The 22554-nt window shown below is 43.0% G+C and overlaps 1 protein-coding gene across 5 annotated transcripts in view; it reads left to right on the forward strand.

Moving 5' to 3' along the window:
* Nucleotides 1–22554, forward strand: part of LOC134944673 (dynein axonemal heavy chain 11-like) — a 697358-nt gene that overhangs the window by 211856 nt on the left and 462948 nt on the right. For all 5 annotated transcript variants that reach the window (XM_063933444.1, XM_063933440.1, XM_063933442.1 and 2 more), the window contains 4 exons: nucleotides 13966–14160; nucleotides 17906–17983; nucleotides 18515–18647; nucleotides 18725–18852. In XM_063933444.1, coding sequence (XP_063789514.1) covers nucleotides 13966–14160; nucleotides 17906–17983; nucleotides 18515–18647; nucleotides 18725–18852 — 534 coding nt within the window. The remainder of the gene's footprint in view (nucleotides 1–13965; nucleotides 14161–17905; nucleotides 17984–18514; nucleotides 18648–18724; nucleotides 18853–22554) is intronic.

Consider the following 22554-nt stretch of genomic DNA (forward strand, 5'->3'; position numbering starts at 1 on the left):
CAGGTATTGCGCCAGGTCAAGGGACCCTCAGGCAATAGCTGTGGACGCTCTGGTAACACCGTGGGTGTACCAGTCAGTGTATGTGTTCCCTCCTCTGCCTCTCATACCCAAGGTACTGAGAATCATAAGAAGGAGAGGAGTAAGGACTATACTCGTGGCTCCGGATTGGCCAAGAAGGACTTGGTACCCGGAACTTCAAGAGATGCTCACGGAGGACCCGTGGCCTCTACCTCTAAGAAAGGACCTGCTCCAGCAGGGACCCTGTCTGTTCCAAGACTTACCGCGGCTGCGTTTGACGGCATGGCGGTTGAACGCCGGATCCTGAAGGAAAAAGGCATTCCGGATGAAGTCATCCCTACCCTGATCAAAGCCAGGAAGGATGTAACCGTACAGCATTATCACCGTATTTGGCGTAAATATGTTGCGTGGTGCGAGGCCAGGAAGGCCCCTACAGAGGAATTTCAACTGGGTCGTTTCCTGCATTTCCTGCAAACAGGACTGTCTATGGGCCTAAAATTAGGGTCCATTAAGGATCAAATTTCGGCCCTGTCGATTTTCTTCCAGAAAGAACTGGCTTCAGTTCCTGAAGTTCAGACGTTTGTCAAGGGGGTACTGCATATACAGCCTCCTTTTGTGCCTCCAGTGGCACCTTGGGATCTCAATGTAGTTTTGGGGTTCCTAAAATCACATTGGTTTGAACCACTCACCACTGTGGACTTAAAATATCTCACATAGAAAGTGGTAATGCTGTTGGCCCTGGCTTCAGCCAGGCGTGTCTCAGAATTGGCGGCTTTATCCTATAAAAGCCCTTACCTAATTTTTCATACGGACAGGGCAGAATTGAGGACTCGTCCTCAATTTCTCCCTAAGGTGGTTTCAGCGTTTCAATTGAACCAGCCTATTGTGGTACCTGCGGCTACTAGGGACTTGGAGGACTCCAAGTTGCTGGACGTAGTCAGGGCCCTGAAAATATATGTTTCCAGGACAGCTGGAGTCAGAAAATCTGACTCGCTGTTTATCCTGTATGCACCCAACAAGCTGGGTGCTCCTGCTTCTAAGCAGACTATTGCTCGTTGGATTTGTAGTACAATTCAGCTTGCACATTCTGTGGTAGGCCTGCCACAGCCAAAATCTGTAAAAGCCCATTCCACAAGGAAGGTGGGCTCATCTTGGGCGGCTGCCCGAGGGATCTCGGCTTTACAACTTTGCCGAGCAGCTACTTGGTCAGGGGCAAACACGTTTGCTAAATTCTACAAATTTGATACCCTGGCTGAGGAGGACCTGGAGTTCTCTCATTCGGTGCTGCAGAGTCATCCGCACTCTCCCGCCCGTTTGGGAGCTTTGGTATAATCCCCATGGTCCTTACGGAGTTCCCAGCATCCACTAGGACGTCAGAGAAAATAAGAATTTACTTACCGATAATTCTATTTCTCATAGTCCGTAGTGGATGCTGGGCGCCCATCCCAAGTGCGGATTGTCTGCAATACTTGTACATAGTTATTGTTACAAAAATCGGGTTATTATTGTTGTGAGCCATCTTTTCAGAGGCTCCTCTGTTATCATGCTGTTAACTGGGTTCAGATCACAGGTTGTACGGTGTGATTGGTGTGGCTGGTATGAGTCTTACCCGGGATTCAAAATCCTTCCTTATTGTGTACGCTCGTCCGGGCACAGTATCCTAACTGAGGCTTGGAGGAGGGTCATAGGGGGAGGAGCCAGTGCACACCAGGTAGTCCTAAAGCTTTACTTTTGTGCCCAGTCTCCTGCGGTGCCGCTATTCCCCATGGTCCTTACGGAGTTCCCAGCATCCACTACGGACTACGAGAAATAGAATTATCGGTAAGTAAATTCTTATTTTCAGTGCTATGTCTTCTCCTGAATCCTGATTGGAATGGATCATAGATATCATGGGTTGTCAGGCGGGTTTCCAGTTGATTTGCAACCACTTTCTCAATAACCTTTCCTAGAAAAGCAAGGTTTGATACCGGTCTGTAGTTGGTCATGCAGTCGGGATCTAAATTAGGTTTTTTAATAAGAGGTCTAACAATTGCTTCCTTTAGGGGTCCAGGAAAAATGCCTGTCTGCAAAAGAGCATTGAACAATTTTTGCAAAGACAGGACCAATTTTATCCATACAACCTAATGTTAATCAGATAAATGGTTTATTTAGTAAAAAAAAAATGGGCAATGCAACCACATAGATTTTTACCTGTAATTAGCCTAGTACAAGCTAGACAGTGGTCCAGAGGCATACAGTAACAGAGCGTAAAAGCTCCCTGGGTCAACACCCTTTGCCTCCTTCCTCCAATCCATGTGATATTATAACGTCACAGAACAAGTGATAGGGGAGCAGGAAGGTGGGAGCTTTGGCACATCCTAAAGAAAGGGTGCCACTAGGCAACAACTGTGCCACCCCCTGGATCGTTTACGGCTCATAACAGGACTGCAGAGTATATCTGACTGATTGGTTTGAATATGCAAGATCATGTTGATACAATTACACCATTTTATGGTTTAAGCTTAATGGTTTACAGTTGTCTTTATGGTATAGAAAGTGTATCTGCTATTATACTTACTGTGAATTACTAGGAATACATACCCCTCATTTGACCATTTACCCCTCAAATCATCATTTACTATAACATTTAATAATGTATAGTAATAGTTTTGCCAGTTTTATAGATATGTGAGAGTGTAATGAGAAACGGGATCAGTATTCCAGTTATTAGTGGTTTCAGACAGTAAATGTAGAGATTGGCATTGTGTTACAGTGAACTAGGTGATTGGTTGCTATGGCAAAATAACCTATTGTGGTCAGGAGATAATGTCTTTTGCGTCAAGCTATTGACAGCTATTTTTCATTCACAGTAAATAATATTATTGGATAAATTAATTTCTCCTTTGCTGGGCCGGCTCTACCATTAGGCAGATTTAGGCTTCCGCCTAGGACACTGTGATCTGAGGGGCGCCGCTGAGTCTGCCTATCATGAAATTAAGGATGTCTCTGAGAGAGGCATCTTTGTTGAGCTTAATGCAGGCAGTGGTTGTTAAACTTTTAAGATGCCACCTTCACACTTTCACCTCAGGGCAGGGGCTGATAAAGAGAGCAGGGGTGCCGTGTGCAGGCTTATTGTGGACCCCTTCTCTCTGTCAGTGGCTGAAGCACTGTAGACTCTGGCTTTGTGACAGAGTCTACAGTGCATGTGCAGAACTCAGGGAAAATGGCACCTGCATCTTGTTCCCGGGGACATATCTACTGTGTATGCATGAATCACCAGGAAAATGGCCACCACCCCATTTTCCCAGTGATTTATGACACCAGTGCCAGCCACTGCAGGACTCCGGAGGGGTAAGTATAATTATATCTGTGTAGGGTAAGCGGCATGGGACTCCAGGACCCAGGGGCCTGTGTGCACATCATACCCTGCACCCATTATAGATATGCCAATGCCTGAGGGGCATCTTGGTGTGTGGGTTAGGGGGCAGAGGGAACAGTATGCTGAAGTCTTGCCTATTGTGCCAAGGAACCTTGCACCGACCCTGCTCCTATGCAATATATGGAATCTGGTTGAAAGATGCATGCATCTCACATGGAAGATCCCACGCTACTCGTTATCAAAAAGCTGTTGACATTATAACACATGCCGCCATTGTAGTTACCATACCCATTCCCACTTTGGTTAGATCACTAGCTCCAATAAGCGCCTGCCCTGACGAAGAGAGAAGAGGCGGTGATAGCTTGCGCTATAACTTTATGGTCAGTACCTTATCTGTTGCACATGTGCAGGAATCTGGCCGGCGTGGGATCCATGGATCCCTCTCCAGTAAATAGGCAGCTGCAATGGCTAGTACCATCTATAAATGGTGTCAACTATTGGGACCAAGCTCCAAAAAGCTAAGCTAATAGAGGTCTCTGGGAATGGGAGTATTTTGCCTTAATTAATGCATATATTACAGCTAGTATACATTGCCCCAATATTAAAAGTACAGAAAATCATGTGGAAACAGTAGTTTCTTCATGTTTTTGTAAACTATAGCTTTGCCACTATATATGTTGTCCTGGTATAATTATTATAATGAAGATCATTAATTATGTTTTCACAGCTAACAAGTTTAATATACCTTTTTACAGATGTCAGTTTTTGTGCCTATATGACTGTATAAAAAGAGTGAGGGGCGATATTTTTGTGTGTGTGTGTGAGTGTGTGTGTGTGTGTGTGTGTGTGTGTGTGTGTGTATATATATATATATATATATATATATATATATTCCAAGAATTGGTGAAAACAAGCGCCCAAGAGTGTGGTGGTTAAATTTAGGGGGAATGAAGGTGTAGAGGAACGGATGATAAGGATCAGTTTAAAACACTTATCTGGTAGATAGGAACTCGGCTCAAGCAGCACTCTTTTTGTGGCTTAAAAACATGCAGATAAAACAGAAGAAAACTAACATAGTGTATACCATTTATGTTACGTATTATGTTACTGCTTAATTTCACAGGCCTGGTTAGGGAACTAGCTTATTCCCAAAGAGGATAAATGTACAGCCTGGGCAGTGTATATATTAAAAATACAAAGAATTTAATAACATAATCACATAAAAATACACATAAAATAGCTGTATAGCATGCGTACAGAATAAAAAATTATATCAGGCTTATCTGTCCATAATAATGACTGGAATGCATGCGTACAGAATTTAAAATTGTTTGAGGCTTATCTGTCCATAAAAGGAGATGTCTGCAGGTACTCCCAACGCGTTTCGTCCGTCAGCAACAGGACTTCCCCTTGATGAAGTCCTGTTGCTGACGGACGAAACGCGTTGGGAGTACCTGCAGACATCTCCTTTTATGGACAGATAAGCCTCAAACAATTTTAAATTCTGTACGCATGCATTCCAGTCATTATTATGGACAGATAAGCCTGATATAATTTTTTATTCTGTACGCATGCTATACAGCTATTTTATGTGTATTTTTATGTGATTATGTTATTAAATTCTTTGTATTTTTAATATATACACTGCCCAGGCTGTACATTTATCCTCTTTGGGAATAAGCTAGTTCCCTAACCAGGCCTGTGAAATTAAGCAGTAACATAATACGTAACATAAATGGTATACACTATGTTAGTTTTTTTCTGTTTTATCCGCATGTTTTTAAGCCACAAAAAGAGTGCTGCTTGAGCCGAGTTCCTATCTACCAGATAAGTGTTTTAAACTGATCCTTATCATCCGTTCCTCTACACCTTCATTCCCCCTAAATTTAATCACCACACTCTTGGGCGCTTGTTTTCACCAATTCTTGTAACAGATTTTATATGCATGCCAAGCATATGTATATGTATTACAAGCTGCCACTCAGATAACCTATTGAGAAGTGTTTATATATGAAATAGGGGTGTTTACTTTACTATATTCACTATATATTAATATTTTTTTTACCATATTTTAAGAATCTTTAATTCATACTTTGGGTATAATTATCACAAAACTGCACCCGAGCGCCGTAGTCTTCAATTCTATATATATATATATATATATATATATATATATATATATATACATACATTTGGATCTAGTCCATGGCACTCAATATACACTGCTCAAAAAAATAAAGGGAACACTAAAATAACTGAATGAGTGAAATATTCTTATTAAATACTTTGTTCTTTACATAGTTGAATGTGCTGACAACAAAATCACACAAAAATGATCAATGGAAATCAAATTTATTAACCCATGGAGGTCTGGATTTGGAGTCACCCTCAAAATTAAAGTGGAAAAACACACTACAGGCTGATCCAACTTTGATGTAATGTCCTTAAAACAAGTCAAAATGAGGCTCAGTAGTGTCTGTGGCCTCCTCGTGCCTGTATGACCTCACTACAACCAACACAAGTGGCTCAGGTAGTGCAGCTCATCCAGGATGGCACATCATTGCGAGCTGTGGCAAGAAGGTTTGCTGTGTCTGTCAGCGTAGTGTCCAGAGCATGGAGGCGCTACCAGGAGACAGGCCAGTACATCAGGAGACGTGGAGGAGGCCGTAGGAGGGCAACAATCCAGAGTGCCGCCATTGTTTCCCCGTTCTATACAAGCAGACCGCTGTGTCTGTTGAGGGCACCGGAGCAGGAGCTTAGCTCATTTTTGCCCATGGGGGAGTGCCAGATGTGTCTTCTGTTTATATATATATATATATATATATATATACACTAGAGATGAGCGGGTTCGGTTCTCAGAGAACTGAACCTCCCCAAACATCCCGTTCCAAGCCAGAATCCGAGTCTGGCTTGGGACTTCCCGCCAGACTCGGAAACCAGAACGAGGCAAAACGTCATCATCCCACTGTCGGATTCTTGCGGGTTTTGGATTCCATATACACAGCAGCACGTCGCCGCCATTTTCACTCTGGAGAGTGAGGTAGACAAACCTCGGTCTCTCTGTGGGTGGTGGCGTCGGGTGGGGTCAGTGTGTGCTCTGTAGGGGTGCTGTTCCTGTCACTGTGGTGTTTCATGTGCTGTTAGGGGTGCTGCAGCAGTACATGGGTGTTGCTGTCCTGGCTGTCACTGTGTTGTACAGGGGGCAGGGGCACTGTTCTCCTGTATATTGTGAAAATACAGGGGTGCTGGCTGTAAAAAATCTAGGGTGCAGTGAAAATAAATGTACACTGGCCCTGTCTTGTATGCTGTAAAAAATCTGGGGTGCAGTGAAAATAAACATACACTGGCCCTGTCTTTTATGCTGTAAAAATTCTGGTGTGCTGCAGTGAATATAAATGTACGCTGGCCCTGTCTTGTATGCTGTAAAAAAAATCTGGGGTGCAGTGAAAATAAATGTACACTGGCCTTGTCTTGTATGCTGTAAAAATTCTGGGGTGCAGTGAAAATAAATGTACACTGGCCCTGTCTTTTATGCTGTAAAAATTATGGGGTGTTGCTGTTAAAATAAATATACACTGGCCCTGTCTTGTATGCTGTAAAAATTCTGGGGTCCAGTGAAAAATAAATGTACACTGGCCCTGTCTTTTATGCTGTAAAAATTCAGGGGTGCTGCTGTTCAAATACATGTACACTGGTCCTGTATGCTGTAAAAATACAGGGGTGCTGTTGTTAAAATAAAAGTACACTGGTCCTGCATGCTGTATAAACACAGGGGTGCTGTTGTTAAAATAAAAGGACACTGGTCCTGCATGCTGTATAAACACAGGGGTGCTGTTGTTAAAATAAAAGGACACTGGTCATGTATGCTGTAAAAATACAGGGGTGCTGCTGTTAAAATAAAAGTACAATGGTCCTGTTTGCTGTAAAAATACAGGGGTGCTGCTGTTAAAATAGAAGTACACTGGTCCTGTATGCTGTAAAAATACAGGGGTGCTGCTGTTAAAATATAAGTACACTGGTCCTGTATGCTGTAAAAATACAGGGGTGCTGCTGTTAAAATATAAGTACACTGGTCCTGTATGCTGTAAAAATACAGGGGTGCTGCTGTTAAAATAAAAGTACAATGGTCATGTATGCTGTAAAAATACAGGGGTGCTGCTGTTAAAATAGGAGTACACTGGTCCCGTATGCCATAAAAATACAGGGGTGATTTTGTTAAAATAAAAGTGCACTGGTCCTGTATGCTATAAAAATACAGAGGTGCTGTTTTTAAAATAAAAGTACACTGGACTTGTATGCTGTAAAAATACAGGGGTGCTGCTGTTAAAATAGAAGTACACTGGTCCTGTATGCCATAAAAATACAGGGGTGCTTTTGTTAAAATAAAAGTGCACTTGTCCTGCATGCTGTAAAAATACAGGAGTGCTGTTGTTAAAATAAAAGGACACTGGTCATGTATGCTGTAAAAATACAGGGGTGCTGCTGTTAAAATAAAAGTACAATGGTCCTGTATGCTGTAAAAATACAGGGGTGCTGCTGTTAAAATAGAAGTACACTAGTCCTGTATGCTGTAAAAATACAGGGGTGCTGTTGTTAAAATAAAAGTACACTGGTCCTGCATGCTGTATAAAAACAGGGATGCTGTTGTTAAAATATAAGTACACTGGTCCTGTGTGCTGTAAAAATACAGGGGTGCTGCTGTTAAAATAAAAGTACAATGGTCCCGTATGCTGTAAAAATACAGGGGTGCTGCTGTTAAAATAGGAGTACACTGGTCCCGTATGCCATAAAAATACAGGGGTGATTTTGTTAAAATAAAAGTGTACTGGTCCTGTATGCTATAAAAATACAGAGGTGCTGTTTTTAAAATAAAAGTACACTGGACTTGTATGCTGTAAAAATACAGGGGTGCTGCTGTTAAAATAGAAGTACACTGGTCCTGTATGCCATAAAAATACAGGGGTGCTTTTGTTAAAATAAAAGTGCACATGTCCTGTATGCTGTAAAAATACAGGGGTGTTGTTAAAATAAAAGTACACTGACCCTGTATGCTGTAAATTACAGGGGTGCAGTGAAAATAAATGTACACTGGCCCTGTCTTGTATGCTGTAAAATTACAGGGGTGTTGTGAAAATACTGGGGTGCATGCACTGTCCGCGGTTGCGACGTCTAGGCCTGACCTTCACAACACTGTATGGGAAGAGGAGGCTCCTACCACCATTTGCACGCCCTCTGCAAATGCTGGGAGGAGCACTGCCAGTCCAGTTGCTGATATTCAGATTAAGAATGTCACTTTAGAAGTACACCAGAATGAGGAGGAAATTGGTGTAGCTGGCGCTGAGGATGAAGTTGCCCATGAGGATTCTGATGGTGATGTGTTTTGTTTGAATAAGGCACCAGTGGAGAAAGTTGTTGGCCATGGGATGAAAAAGCCCATTGTCATGCCTGGGCAAAATACCAAAAAAGCCACCTCTTTGGTGTGGAATTATTTCTCCACAAATCCGGACAACAGGTGTCAAGCCACCTGTTGCCTTTGTCAATCCATAATAAGTAGGGGTAAGAGCGTTAGCCACCTAGGAACATCCTCCCTTATACGTCACCTGCAGCGCATTTATCATAAGTCATTGTCAAGTTCAGTTGGGTAATAGTGTAAGCAATCCACTGACACCTAAATTATGTGCTTTGTTTGAATATTATTATTAAACACTGAAGGGGGTGGCGGAAATCTGAGGATAAGGGTGACATCTTGCCTCTGTAGAGCCAATTTGTGCAAGGAAAGATTAATTGCTTCTCTTTTGGTGGGGACCCAAACAAACCAATCATTTCAGCCACAGTCGTGTGGCAGACCCTGTCGCTGAAATGATTGGTTTGTTAAAGTGTGCATGTTCTGTTTATACAACAAGGACAATTCCATCTTGCATGTCTTTTCTTTGCCATATCATTCCAGGGGTGCTGCCCTATTTGGGGTGCTGCCCCTCTGCCCTATCAGTCAAGGGGTGCTGCCCCTCTGCCATTTAAGTCCAGGGGTGCTGTTGCCTATCTGCTGTGCTGTGTAATTCTCCAGGGGTGCTGCCTATGATGTATATGTCCAGGAGTGCGGCCGTATAATTCCAGGGGTGCTGCTGTACTTGATCCTATGTTTAAATGAAAGCCTAGAGCAGATATGAAACAAGCTTCAACATCACAAACAGATTTGTGAAAACATAGCCGCAAAGGTGGAAATGGAAATTGCTATTTTGATTAAGTGTTTTTTAATAAAGTGGGGAGAGACCACATTTGTGGCCAAAAGTCTGTGTGACTCAGAAGAGACTGAATCATAATCCAGCGCAACTGCCGGAGACGTAAAAGTGAGATTTTCTGTCGGAGCATTAGAGAGAGGTTCTTCTCAATTATTTCATGTTAGGGACTCACTGAAATAAATGGCTCCAATTAGTCAACCTTGATTTTGATTTATTATTGATGTTCCACATTTTGGGATTATTTATTTAGAAGATGCGCATTTGTTGTACAGGGTTCTTTTCCTAAGGGTTGCGTAGGGTTATCGCAAGACCTCACGGTGTTAGAAGAACAAAGTTTCAGGGGTCTTGCATTGCATCAGCTTTCCATTGCACTGCAACACTAGATGGGCCAGGAGCTCCTGTGAGGCACAGTTGCTGAATAAGGCCCAGTATGGAATATCATGATGGCTTACAGCCAGGAAGATGTCTGGCTTGCCAGACTGAGGCATGCTGTGGCACAGAGGTTAGCATGGAGAAGGGGGTACAAATTTGGAGGCTTTGGCCCCTAGTAATTATATATTTGCTTGGTTTTAGTCCTTTCTGTTCCACACCAATATAGGAGTGGAGATTAAAGCCTGTGTGTTGTTCCTTATTGCGCATGCCTCTCTAATTTTTAATCACTTTCTTGACACTTCCTCTTGCCTCTTCTCATAATGTGAAAAGTAGAGATGTGCGGTGGGCACGTTTTGTGTTTTGTGTTTTGGTTTTGGTTCTGATTCCATTTTCGTGTTTTGGTTTTGGCTTTGTTTTGCCAAAACCACCCTTTCGTGTTTTGGTTTTGGATCTGGATGATTTAAAAAAACAAAACATAAAAACAGCTAAAATCACAGAATTTGGGGGTAATTTTGCTCCTACGCAGTATTATTAACCTCAATAACAATCATTTCCACTCATTTCCAGTCTATTCTGAACACCTCACACCTCACAGTATTGTTTTTAGGCCTAAAAGTTGCACCGAGGTGGCTGTATGACTAAGCTAAGCGACACAAGTGTGCGGCACAAACACTTGGCCCATCTAGAAGTGGCACTGCAGTTACAGACAGGATGGCACTATTCAAAAACTAGTCCCCAAACAGCACATAATGCAAAGAAGAAAATAATTGCAATGAGGTAGTTGTATGACTAAGCCAAGCGACACAAACAATTAGGCCCAGTTAGGCGTGGCACTGTAGTGGCAGACAGGAGGGCAGATATAAAAAAAAAAAGGCCCCAAACAGCACATCATGCAAAGAAGAAAAATAATTGCAATGAGGTAGTTGTATGACAAAGCCAAGCAACACAAACAATTTGCCCATCTAGGAGTGGCACTGCAGTGGCAGACAGGAGGGCAGATATCAAAAAAGGCCCCTAACAGCACATGATGCAAAGAAGGAAAAAAGTTGCACCGAGGTTGCTGTATGACTAAGCTAAGCGACACAACCACCAGGCCCATCTAGTAGTGTCACGCAGTGGCTGAATGTCGAGAGTGGCCCGCAATTGTTCGGTCCACTGACAGCATCTCCAGCACGCTCCAATCACTTTTAAAAGAATTCTGCAATTGGTGGACTTATACGGCAGTACCCCAGGACTAATACAGCAGTACCCCTGGACTCATACGGCAGTGTCACACAGGATGGCACTTTTCAAAAACTAGGCACCAAACAGCACCTCATGCAAAGATGTCGAAGAGGTGCAATGAGGTAGCAGTATGACTAAGCCAAGCGACACAAACAATTCCCACTGGAATTATACGTCCAAATCACTGGAATTTTAGGTCCAAATCATTGTAATTAATTGGCAAGATCACTGTAATTAATAATTATAAATCACTGAAATTAATTGGCAAAATCACTGTAATTATACATCCAAATCACTGGAATTAAATGGCACGATCACTGTAATTAATAATTATAAATCACTGGAATTAATTGGCAAGATCACTGTAATTAATAATTATAAATCACTGAAATTAATTGGCAAAATCATTGTAATTATACGTCCAAATCACTGGAATTAAATGGCAAAATCTCGCTATCGCCTACCTAGTGAAGTGGAATCTAGATGGGATTTGGTACCAGGGACATAATACCTCCATCAATTGTCTAAATCCCACTGCACTAATGGCGGATACCGGGCGCACGTCTAACACCAACATAAGTGTCAAGGCCTCAGTTATGAGGGCTTCCATCGTCATGTGAAGCTGAACAACTAGTCATGAACATAGGCCAGGGCCTCAGCTGTTCCTTGCTGCTCCGTTTTCGTAAATGGCATATTGGCAAGTTTACGTTTCTCCTCAGACCATTTAAATTTCTGTTTTGGGTCTTTTTACTGAACTTTGGCTTTTTGGATTTTACATGCCCTCTACTATCACATTGGGCATCGGCCTTGGCAGACGACGTTGATGGCATTTCCTCATCTATGTCATGGCTAGTGGCAGCAGCTTCAGCACTAGGAGGAAGTGGTTCTTGATCTTTCCCTATTTTATCCTCCAAATTTTTGTTCTCCATTATTTTAACACAATATGCGGCACAGGAATGACTGATGGCTGATGGCCTAGACACTACCACTGGTCTGATGCAGCACAACACAACAATACTGTAAGGGACTTGTGGTTGTTGTTGTTGTTGTTGTTATTATTATTATACGGCAGCAGTGGACATATAGCAGCAGCGTATATCGTCACTGGAATTACTGATGACACAGGACACTACCATTGGTCTTATGCAGCCCAACAGGTTGTTATAATTGTTATACTGCAGCAGTGGACATATAGCAACAGCGTATATTGTCACTGGAATTACTGATGACACAGGACACTACCACTGGTCTGCACAACACAGCACCACTTTATACAGCTACACTGGATATATGGCAGCAGAGAACACCAACACTGTGAATGGCTGGACTGATACAGCACAATACACTGACTACACTGGACTGGTCTGCACAGCACAATACACTGACTACACTGGACTGGTCTGCACAACACAGCACCACTTTACAGCTACACTGGATATATGGTAGCAGAGAACACCAACACTGTGACTGACTGGACAGATGCAGCACAATACACTGAGTGACTACACTGGACTGGACTGAGCAGCACAACACTTGCCACCCCACTTTCCCGCCCCAACACACAGACACTGAACACTGAGGACACATCCTCTCTATATACTCTCCAAGACTGGAGTGAAAATGGTGGGGACGCGCGGCTCCTTATATGGAATCCAAATCCCGCGAGAATCCGACAGCGAGATGATGACGTTTTGCCGCGTTCGGGTTTCCGAGTCAAGAGGGATAATCCAAGCCTGGCTCGGATCTGGACTCGGAAGGCAAAGTTCGGTAGGGTTCGGTTCTCTGAGAACCAAACCCGCTCATCTCTAGTGAAAAGTCATCAAAGAAGGAGGTGGTATGTTTGTAGCTAGCTATGATTCGGAGAACTTGGCAAGCTTTTTCCAGGGGGACCACCTGTCGCTGAAATGACGGGTTTATTAAACTTTGCATGTCCTGTTTAAACAACATAAGGGTTAGTGGGAGGGCCCAAGACAATTCAATCTTGCACCTCTTTTTTTCGTTGCATTATGTGCTGTTTGGGGCCTAGTTTTTAAAACTGCAGTGCCACTCCTAGATGGGCCAGGTGTTTGTGCCACCCACTTGTGTCGCTTAGCTTAGTCTTCCAGCTACCTTGGTCCAACCTTTTGACCTAAAAACAATATTATGATGAGTGAGGTGTTCAGAATAGACTGGAAATGAGTGGAAATGAATGTTATTGAGGTTAATAATACCGTAGGATCAAAATTACCCCCAAATTTTGTGATTTTAGTGTTTTTATGTTTGTTTGTTTTTTAAATCATCCAGATCGAAAACCAAAACCCAAAAGGGTAGTTTTGGCAAAACCAATTTAGATCCAAAACACGAGCGGAGATCCAGATCTAAAACCAAAACACAAAACCCGAAAAGTGTCCGCCGCACATCTCTAATTATTATTATGATGATGATGATTATTATTTGTTATTGTAAATACTATAAATATTGGAGGGAATGTAGGAAAACATGTTATTTATATTCACATTTTCTGTTCTGTGTATTGATCTGAAAACCTTCCTATCTTCCTCTATCATGATGACCACCTTTTAAGAAATCATATTTCATTTCACAAAATAAAATAACAGTAAGGTAATCCATTGTGTAAGAAACAGATTGAGGCTAACAAGCCATATGTGTCCTAATCGTCCGAGGATGACTTTCTCATAACGTTTGTTCATTTTATGCCTTATGTTATGGCGTGTTATTATTGCATATAATTATAGTGTTGTTCCTTTTTCTTAGGTTTTGATGAGAGCCTTGAGGGACTTCAATCTTCCTAAGATAGTAACCAATGATGTTACGATATTTCTGGGTCTCATCAGTGACTTGTTTCCCCTGCTGGAAGTGCCCAGGAAGAGAGACGTGAAGTTAGAACAGATGGTGCGCCAGTCTATTGCCGAGCTGTGTCTCCAGCCGGAGGAAAACTTTATTCTAAAGGTGGAAATAATGGCTTTCTGCTTAGTGTATTGTACATTGTAAATGGGGTGATTGAAGGCAATAATGATCACTGTTGTTTGATGCCCATGGTATTCAGCATCTGGCTAATGCTTTTAATCGCCGGAGCAATAAACAAAGTCTTCACGCCTCTTCTTTTTTTTTTTTTTTGTGTTTCAAGAAGATTAAATGTTAATCTAATACATTGCATCGGGGAGCAGGCTTTGATTCCAGGTTTCTGATTGAAATGCAAGGCAGAGCATAAATAAGAGCTAATTAGAAACATGACATACATTGTTGTTTTATTACTCTTTTCTGGAATGGTTATTTAACTTTCATTTTATTTCCAGTTCAGATATTAATTTTCTCAGACACCACCTTATTTCATGTATATAACAAAAACGGGAGGGTGAAATAGGGTTCGTTATGAATGACCACTGTACAGGATGACGACGGTCAAAATACCGACAGCACATCCTGCTGTTTTGAAATCTCGACAGGAGTGATTTCACTATTCTAACCTCTGTCCCATACCTTCTAACCCTAGCCCTTCCTTCTCGCAGTATAACCCTAACCTTCTACCTTAGTGCCTAACCCTAACCTCTCCACTGTGTTGCTTAAACCTAACACCCCCTGGCCTGCAGCCTAACTCTAGCCCCCAGTGCCTAAACCTAACTTCCCCCCGGTGGTGCCTAACCCTGTCCCCCCCTGTCCACAGCCTAACCCTAATCTCGCACACCCAGCAGCCTAACCCTAACCCCCCCATGTCGACTAAACCTAACCCCCCCCCCGGCACTAAGGAGAGCTTGACGTGTATACTTACAATGGTCGGGATCCCGGTTGTCGTAGTTCCGGCATCTGTATCTAGACCCTGACGGAATCCCGTTGTCAGGATTTTGACGGGTGACGGGATTCTGGCGTCAGTATTTCGCCAGCCAGAATCCTGACAGCTGGGATATTAATGACATCACAGTAAAAAAACATCATATATTTTCTTTGCCTCTGTGATTTACTTTAGGTATTCAGTATTAATTATTGCAACAATAGATTGCTGCAAAAATTATTATTACAGATCCTAGTGTCTGCAGAACAGGCATTTCTATAAATGGTGCACACGGGCCCCTGGACCCATTTGGACCCAAAACGCACACACTGCACCCATATATTATACTTACCCCTCTGGAGTCCCACGATGGCGACCCTGCACTGCGGACAGAAATCACTTAGAAAATGGCCACAGCGGCCATTTCCAAGCGATTTGTGCATTATGCCAGAGTATACTGCTGCCAGAGAGTAGGGGGCCCGCGACGGAGGCTGCACACGTGTCCCCTCCTCTCTTTAGATGCCCCTGGTCTGCAGCATAGTGGTACAGTGTTTAGCAGAGTCTTTGAGATACAAGCACTTTCTGTGTGGAGTTTATATATCCCCCCATGTTTGTATGAGTTTTCTCTGGTTTTCTCTCAGACTCTAGTGTGTGTGTGTATGTGTGGGGTCAAGAATTTAGGACGATTTTCAATTGTTAGCAATGATTTTCCACAGCTTATTGACCTGCCCGGTGCTATTCAATTAGCCCAAATGAGGCAGGGGGAAAAAAAATCCCCCATAACCAGCTCTAATCAGCCCTGTTTTTCACAAAAACATATAGGTGCGTGAACTTATCACAGATTGTGTTTTTTTCGCCTGAAAACTGAAAATCTTTTGGGAGCAAAAAATGGGAAATAATTGGATAGGGAGGATAAAAATGGTGCAGGGACTGATGTAAATTATTAAATAAACCAACTATCCGCACATACCTTTCAACTGACCACAAATGCAATATATGATTGACAACTATAAAATAAAAACAAGTAGATGTAAATATGGTGAAATGAAATTGCTTATTTATAACAGCTTCATAAAATCTGAATACTGTTTTGTATGATATATACTGTATATACAGTATATTAAGTATGTATTATATTTAGAATACCCATTTGGCTAATGCGATCTGTGATCTCTTTACTGGCAAAATCTTCAACCAAGGTGGACAGGCTCAAAAGGTCAACATGACAATGGTCGACAAAGGAAAATCCAACTTTTTTATACGTTACCGCCTACGATTGGAAATAGTAACCACTTTGCCCAAAGTACGGGTTAGGGTTATAGCTGGGGGGAGGGGGGGGGGTATAGGTTTAGGCGCCACCCGGGAGGGGGAGTTAGGGTAATGCTGTGGGGGGAGGGCATTGAGGGTTAGACTGCGGGGGGGGGGGGGGGGCTAGGGTTAGATACCACTGGGGGAAGTTTAGGTTTAGGCACTAAGGGGGCGGGTTAGGCTTAGGCTGCAGGGAGGAGGGGTTAGGGAAGAGGAAATACACTGTAGCATACTTACCTCACCCCTGATGGGATTTTAAAGATCAGGATGGCGGCGTCAGTATTGTGACCGCCAGCATCCCATCCGCCGGTCATGCATACCATACTTGGCATGCCATATAGACCATATAGTGATTTTTTTTACTGCTCGTTCTCCAACCAAACACATTTTCCAGATCATCCTACCACCCACAAACCTAGTCATAGCCTGATGTTAAGGAGTTGGACGGATCTCTTAGCATGGACACAATCAGCAAGTTTTTCATTCAGCTCATGCACAGATGCATGCGTCGTCCTATTCTGAGTTGGATAGAACTTGCCCTGATCTTTATTTTGGGGCCAGTAACCAGGGCCGGACTGCCCATCTGGCAATTCTGACAAATACAAGATGGGCCGATGGTCGGCCACAGAGAGAAACGGGCTGGCTGAGCAGCGCAGCCTCCCGGTGCTCTGCTCAGCCACATAGCATACATTGATACAAATCCATGCCACAAGACCATGCTCCCATAAACTCTGACCACGCTCTCTACTGTCCCTGGCGGTGACAATGCGATCGCTTGTAACTACCTTGACTTGCAGTAGTGTGATGGGAGTGTTGTGGACTTGTATCAAAAGCTCTGTGTGATTCTTGGTTGTGCGTATGGGGTATGGAAGCCTGTGTCTGATGGGTCTCTTGCTTCTAGCATGGGGTATTAGCTGTAAGGAATCTCCAATTAGCATAAGGTATTAAGGGGGGAGATGTACTAAGCAGTGATAAAGGTGGAGAAGTGAGTCAATGGAGAAGTTGCCCATGGTAACCAATCAGCATTGACTTAACATTTATAATTTTCATACTACAAATGTATACAGAGCAGCTGATTGGTTGCCATAGGCAACTTCTCCACTGGCTCATTTCTCCACTTTTATCACTGCTTAGTACATGTCCCCCTAAAATTGGCTTCCATAGCTGCCCACAACTACAGCCACTTTTTGTGCCACTCAGAATAAGCTCCTAAGTGTGATGTTTCCATGGGTCTAAAAATGGGTTTACATCTTGGAAGTTGTTGGAGGACGATCATGAGCAGAAAAAGCAGCTCGAGCCTAAATTTTTCTTTTAGGTTTGTAAATGAGCATGAGTTAAATTAATTAGAGTCATACTGATCGGTGTGGTTTCCTGATCGGTGTGGTGGGACACACTTGTGTGCTATACACAGTAATACCAGGTAGGAAGAGTCCCTGAAACCTAGAGAACAGATCTTTATAATGAAGTTTCAGAATGATGGGTGAGCTATAGTTGAATGGAGTGTGGTTTAGTTAAAAATAGATCTAGACAATTACTGGACATAAGAATAGATTGTGACTGAGCATAACCGTGACCTGTGGCTCATTTTCTACCTTTTCTCCATTGTTTTTGCCTCAGGTGACCCAGTTAGAAGAGCTGCTTGCGGTCCGTCACTCTGTTTTTGTTGTGGGCAATGCTGGGACAGGCAAAAGCATGGTAATTGTGTAATGTTATAAATCTCTCGCACTTAGTTTTATATTATTGCTCTGTATTATGTTTTCAGTAATTGAAATGAATAGAATTATACCTTTTTAATACATTCAATTTTCATTTAATTTTCAGCATTGCATAATAGTATTTTAATTAACAGACATTTTAATTAGCTTTATGTTGATTAGATAAAGATAAAGATTCTGTCATGGACACAGCCATGATTAAAGTGCAGACATTGCCATAGTTCCTCCAACACTGGTTGGATGAAAGAGGAGTTAGCCAGTTACTCTTGTACTATGACCATGTACCATTGGGTATAAAGTTTTAAAACATTTTCCCAGATGCCTACATTAATTAGCTTTAGATCCCAGAATTTGAATGCGTGACCATCGTAAGCTGTCCACCTCCTCCTCCAGGTCCCTATCCCAAATCTCCTAAAAGGGCTTATTTGGAGGAGCTTTAGAGACCAAGGTGAAATAAATATCAGAAATTATGTATTTCTGACTAATGCTAGTTGGTTTATATGTTCTACAGATCCTGAAGACTTTACATCGAACATATTTCAATATGATGTTAAAGCCTATATGGCATGACATCAATCCGAAAGCTGTGACTACTGATGAACTATTTGGCTTTCTTCACCCTGCAACAAGGGAGTGGAAGGACGGTAATTATAGCACTGCTGGCCTGGTTGCTGTATTACTCTGTATCTATACATTTATAATAAATCAACTGAATTTTTAGGGCTGTTCTCTTTCACGATGAGGGAGCTTTTTATCAACCCTCATAATGGCCCAAAGTGGATTGTCCTTGATGGAGATATTGATCCAATGTGGATTGAATCGTTAAACACGGTCATGGATGATAACAAGGTTTGTTTTTTTCTGTTGCTAAAATATTATATTGAGTTATTATAGAAAATCCCCATTTGCCTTTAGAAGTGAAGTTATCTCTTTATGGGGGACATTTACTAAGCAGTGATAAAAGCGGAGAAGTGAGCCAGTGGAGAAGTTGCTCCATCAACCAATCAGCAGCTCTGTATAATTTTACAGTATGCAAATTATAGATGTTACTTCAGTGCTGATTGGTTGCCATGGGCACTTCTCCACTGGCTCACTTCTCCGCTCTTATCACTGCTTAGTAAATGTCCCCCTATATTTCTTAGGGGCATATTCATCATCCTTTAACTGTCACAATTTCTACACTCCCCAGGGGATGTAGAAATTGTGCCATTCATCAATTCCGAAAATGCTTTATTATCGAAGATTGAAAGAGAACAGGCTTGGCAATACGATGTGGGGGGGGGGGGTGTCTGCAGCTGCGGGGATCCTTGTTCTTTGTGCAGCCGGGCTGCCTCCGCAATTCGGATCCGTCAGGGCGGGGGCTGCAGTGACAGTGCCATGGAGGGGGGAAGGGTTAGGGGAATGGGGGCGCGGTTGCATTGACCCTTTTTGCAGCCAGTGTTGGGCAGCCAGAGGGGAAAATTATCACTTTCTTAAAAACTGTCTTCTCAAAATAAAATACTGAAAAAATTGTCAGAGAATAAAATGAGAATTGAAAACTAAAAATTCTCATTGCACATTTTTTTCATAATGAATATGCCCCTTAACCTTTTACACTATATATTTTCTTAATAACTTTTTCTGTTTTTTTGGGGTCTCAAAAAACTTGAATTGAAAAACTGGAACTTACTCGATGCCATAGAAAATAGACAACAGACATACACAAATGCCACAGAAAAATATATGAAATAACAACAACAATAATAACTACACAGTAATAATATGAATGTTTTCTTTTTTAATTTACACAATTTCTTTTTAAATTACTAGGTAGCTCAATCCAAATCAAAACGTGATCAAATGATAATAGAGCTATTAATACGATATCTATATAATAATTTGCTATGATCTATCCTGTCTGAAACATGCATGCGCAGTGAGAGACAGGACAGCCGTAGTGGCACAGAAGAGGAGGACCTGGCTGGAGGATCAGGTGCGGTCGAAAAGGGGGCCTGGCCTCGAGAGGAGTTGCAATGCAGCCGGTGATCAGTGAATAGATGCCGTGCGCATGCGCACAGCATCTATCAGTGCAAAATGCCGAAAGCGCAGGAAGGTCGTAGGGGAGTAGCTTAGCACCGCAACCCCCCCGTTTTCATCATTTTGGGAATGTGCCCAGCGTTCCCATAGCAGCTGGGCAGCCCCTGGCTAACCCTCCCTGCACTGATAGATGCTGTGCGCATAACAACGGAATCTATTCACTGATCACTGGCTGCTTTGCAGAGCAGCAGTGATTACTGGCTCTCCCAATGTACCCCTCCCCCCCACGGGACACTGCGACCTGCCTGAGGGACAGCAGGACTGTCCCACTGTATTCGGGACAGTTGGGAGGTATGTGTAAGTATAGGAGCAGGGGGCATATGGGATTGAGTGGAGTAGTGAAGAGCGGTGCAGAAAGTAGTCACAGCGAGGGGGTGGAGCAGTAGAAAAGGAGGAATAGGGCCAGACACTGACAGTGAGGCTGGGGGCAGACTGAGGGTTATTTTACTAGCTGTCAATAACTTAGTTAAACCAACATTTTTTTCAATTACTGTCAGTATAAGTGGAGGTAACTGCTCATTTTTCATTTTCATGATTTTTTCCTGTACGTGCCGTACAGTTGGTACAATGAATAGATGATAGTGACATATAATTATACATTACAAATTGGTGCATACATTGGTGTATCTCTGCTGATATGAACATAAGTCTTGTCACGTCTGTATGAATTTGTGTTCCCGGACTGCAATCTGTGGTAGGAGTAGTGTGAGAGTATGTGAAGTAAGCTTGGTGGCTTGATAAAGTTCTTACGCAGGGACTAGGACCCGAGGAATATAGTGGAGGAGTAAACCTATGGCTCTGGTATGACTGCAAGTTAGTCAAAGAGCAACTTTGGAGTACCAGCTAGGACCAGCTGGTCTTGGACCGATGAGAAGTCTGGGACCAATAGAACACTCAACTAGCAAAATTTTGTAGTTTGGTGTGTACTGGGTCCATTGAGAGGCGTTCAGCAGAATGGTCTCTGGGTCTGAATCTGAATTTGGATTGGGATCAACAGAGCCAAACCCGGGGCTGAGACTAGCATTACTTGGAAACGGATTTGTACCATGGGCTGAACCCGGAATTGCTGGAGACTGGCCTGTAATTGGCATTGCTTAGGTTCTGGATGGAACTGGTTTTACAGAGAGCCGGGCTGGATCCAGAATTGCTAGGAACTAGACAGGAACCAGAATTGCTGGAGACTGGTCTGGAATTGGTATTACTTAGTTTCTTCCTGAAACCAGTATTACAGAGAACGGGACTGGAACCGGAATTCCTAGGAACTCAACTGAAAACAGAATTGCTGGGATCCAGGCTGGAACTGAAAATGGTTGGGTACCGGGATGGAAACGGAATTGCTGCAACTAGGTTGGAAATGGAATTGCTGGAACTAGGCTGGAACCGGAATTGCTGGGAACCAGGCTGGAACCGGAATTGCTGATAACCAGTCTGGAACCAGAATTGCTGACAACCGGGCTGGAACCAGAATTGCTGGGAAATGGCCTGGAACCAAAATTGCTGCTGGGCACAAGATAGGAACTTGTTTTCACTATGGAAGTCTCAGAGAATGTACTCTGAGAAGCACAGCGGGTCAAGCCATAGAGATGACTGAGAGATGTTGCACTGGCAACCTGCCAGCCCTCCAAGAAGTCTTCTTATGGTGACTGCTGACTGCGAATAGGCTTCTGGAGTCAGGTGACTTGTAGTGTGGATTGCATTGGTGGTGCAGTGGTCACCTGACATGGACCAACATGGCGGCACCACCCCATGGCGGGGCCCGGCGAGAGCTGCAGAGCGGCCTGTCATCCTAACATGGGGGGGGTGGCACTGAGCAATGCAAGAGGAAGCAGCATCATGCAATAGAGAGCAAACCCTTGGGAATCTCTGTAGGAGACATGTCACCGTCCAGAGTGGTAAGTACCAGAGTTTGAGGTCTTTGCGCTGGGCTGTGACAAGTCTAATGTACATTTATGAAACCCTTGCCTTTTTTTAACAAGCTCTGCATTTGGCAAGTACAGTATCTTGGGGTCCTAAATCAACACACTGGGAAGCATTTATAAAGAGCTCTTGATGTTCACCAAAAAATGTATTGGTTTTGCGCCAGTAAAGTTTTTAAAGATGTATTTGGAAACTACAAACACAGACATATATAGTAAGTAGATACAGTGTCATTATTGAGAGGGTCTTTCAAGTTCAGTCTTTCTTCTTTTTTTTCCAGAGGGTCCAATTACCCTAGGGAATTCTGTCCATGTTGAACAGAATGGGGCTGTGCCAGATTATGACAGGCAACTCAACGCTGTGTTTTTCCATTTTATAATGTGACCAGTACAACATGTCCTTGCCTGGTGCTAGTTGGGGCTTTTGCAAAGGGGACCCCGTATTAAATGTTCTCCCACAACTGGTGCAACCAAGTCAGACTAACTAGGAGTGATAGTGGTTGGATCACTTTTTTAAGGATCCTGTCAGGCATATCTCTGGATGTTACCACCTCTGATT

The sequence above is a fragment of the Pseudophryne corroboree genome, chromosome 7 (genome assembly GCF_028390025.1).
Source record: "Pseudophryne corroboree isolate aPseCor3 chromosome 7, aPseCor3.hap2, whole genome shotgun sequence".
Classification (NCBI taxonomy): Eukaryota; Metazoa; Chordata; class Amphibia; order Anura; family Myobatrachidae; genus Pseudophryne; species Pseudophryne corroboree.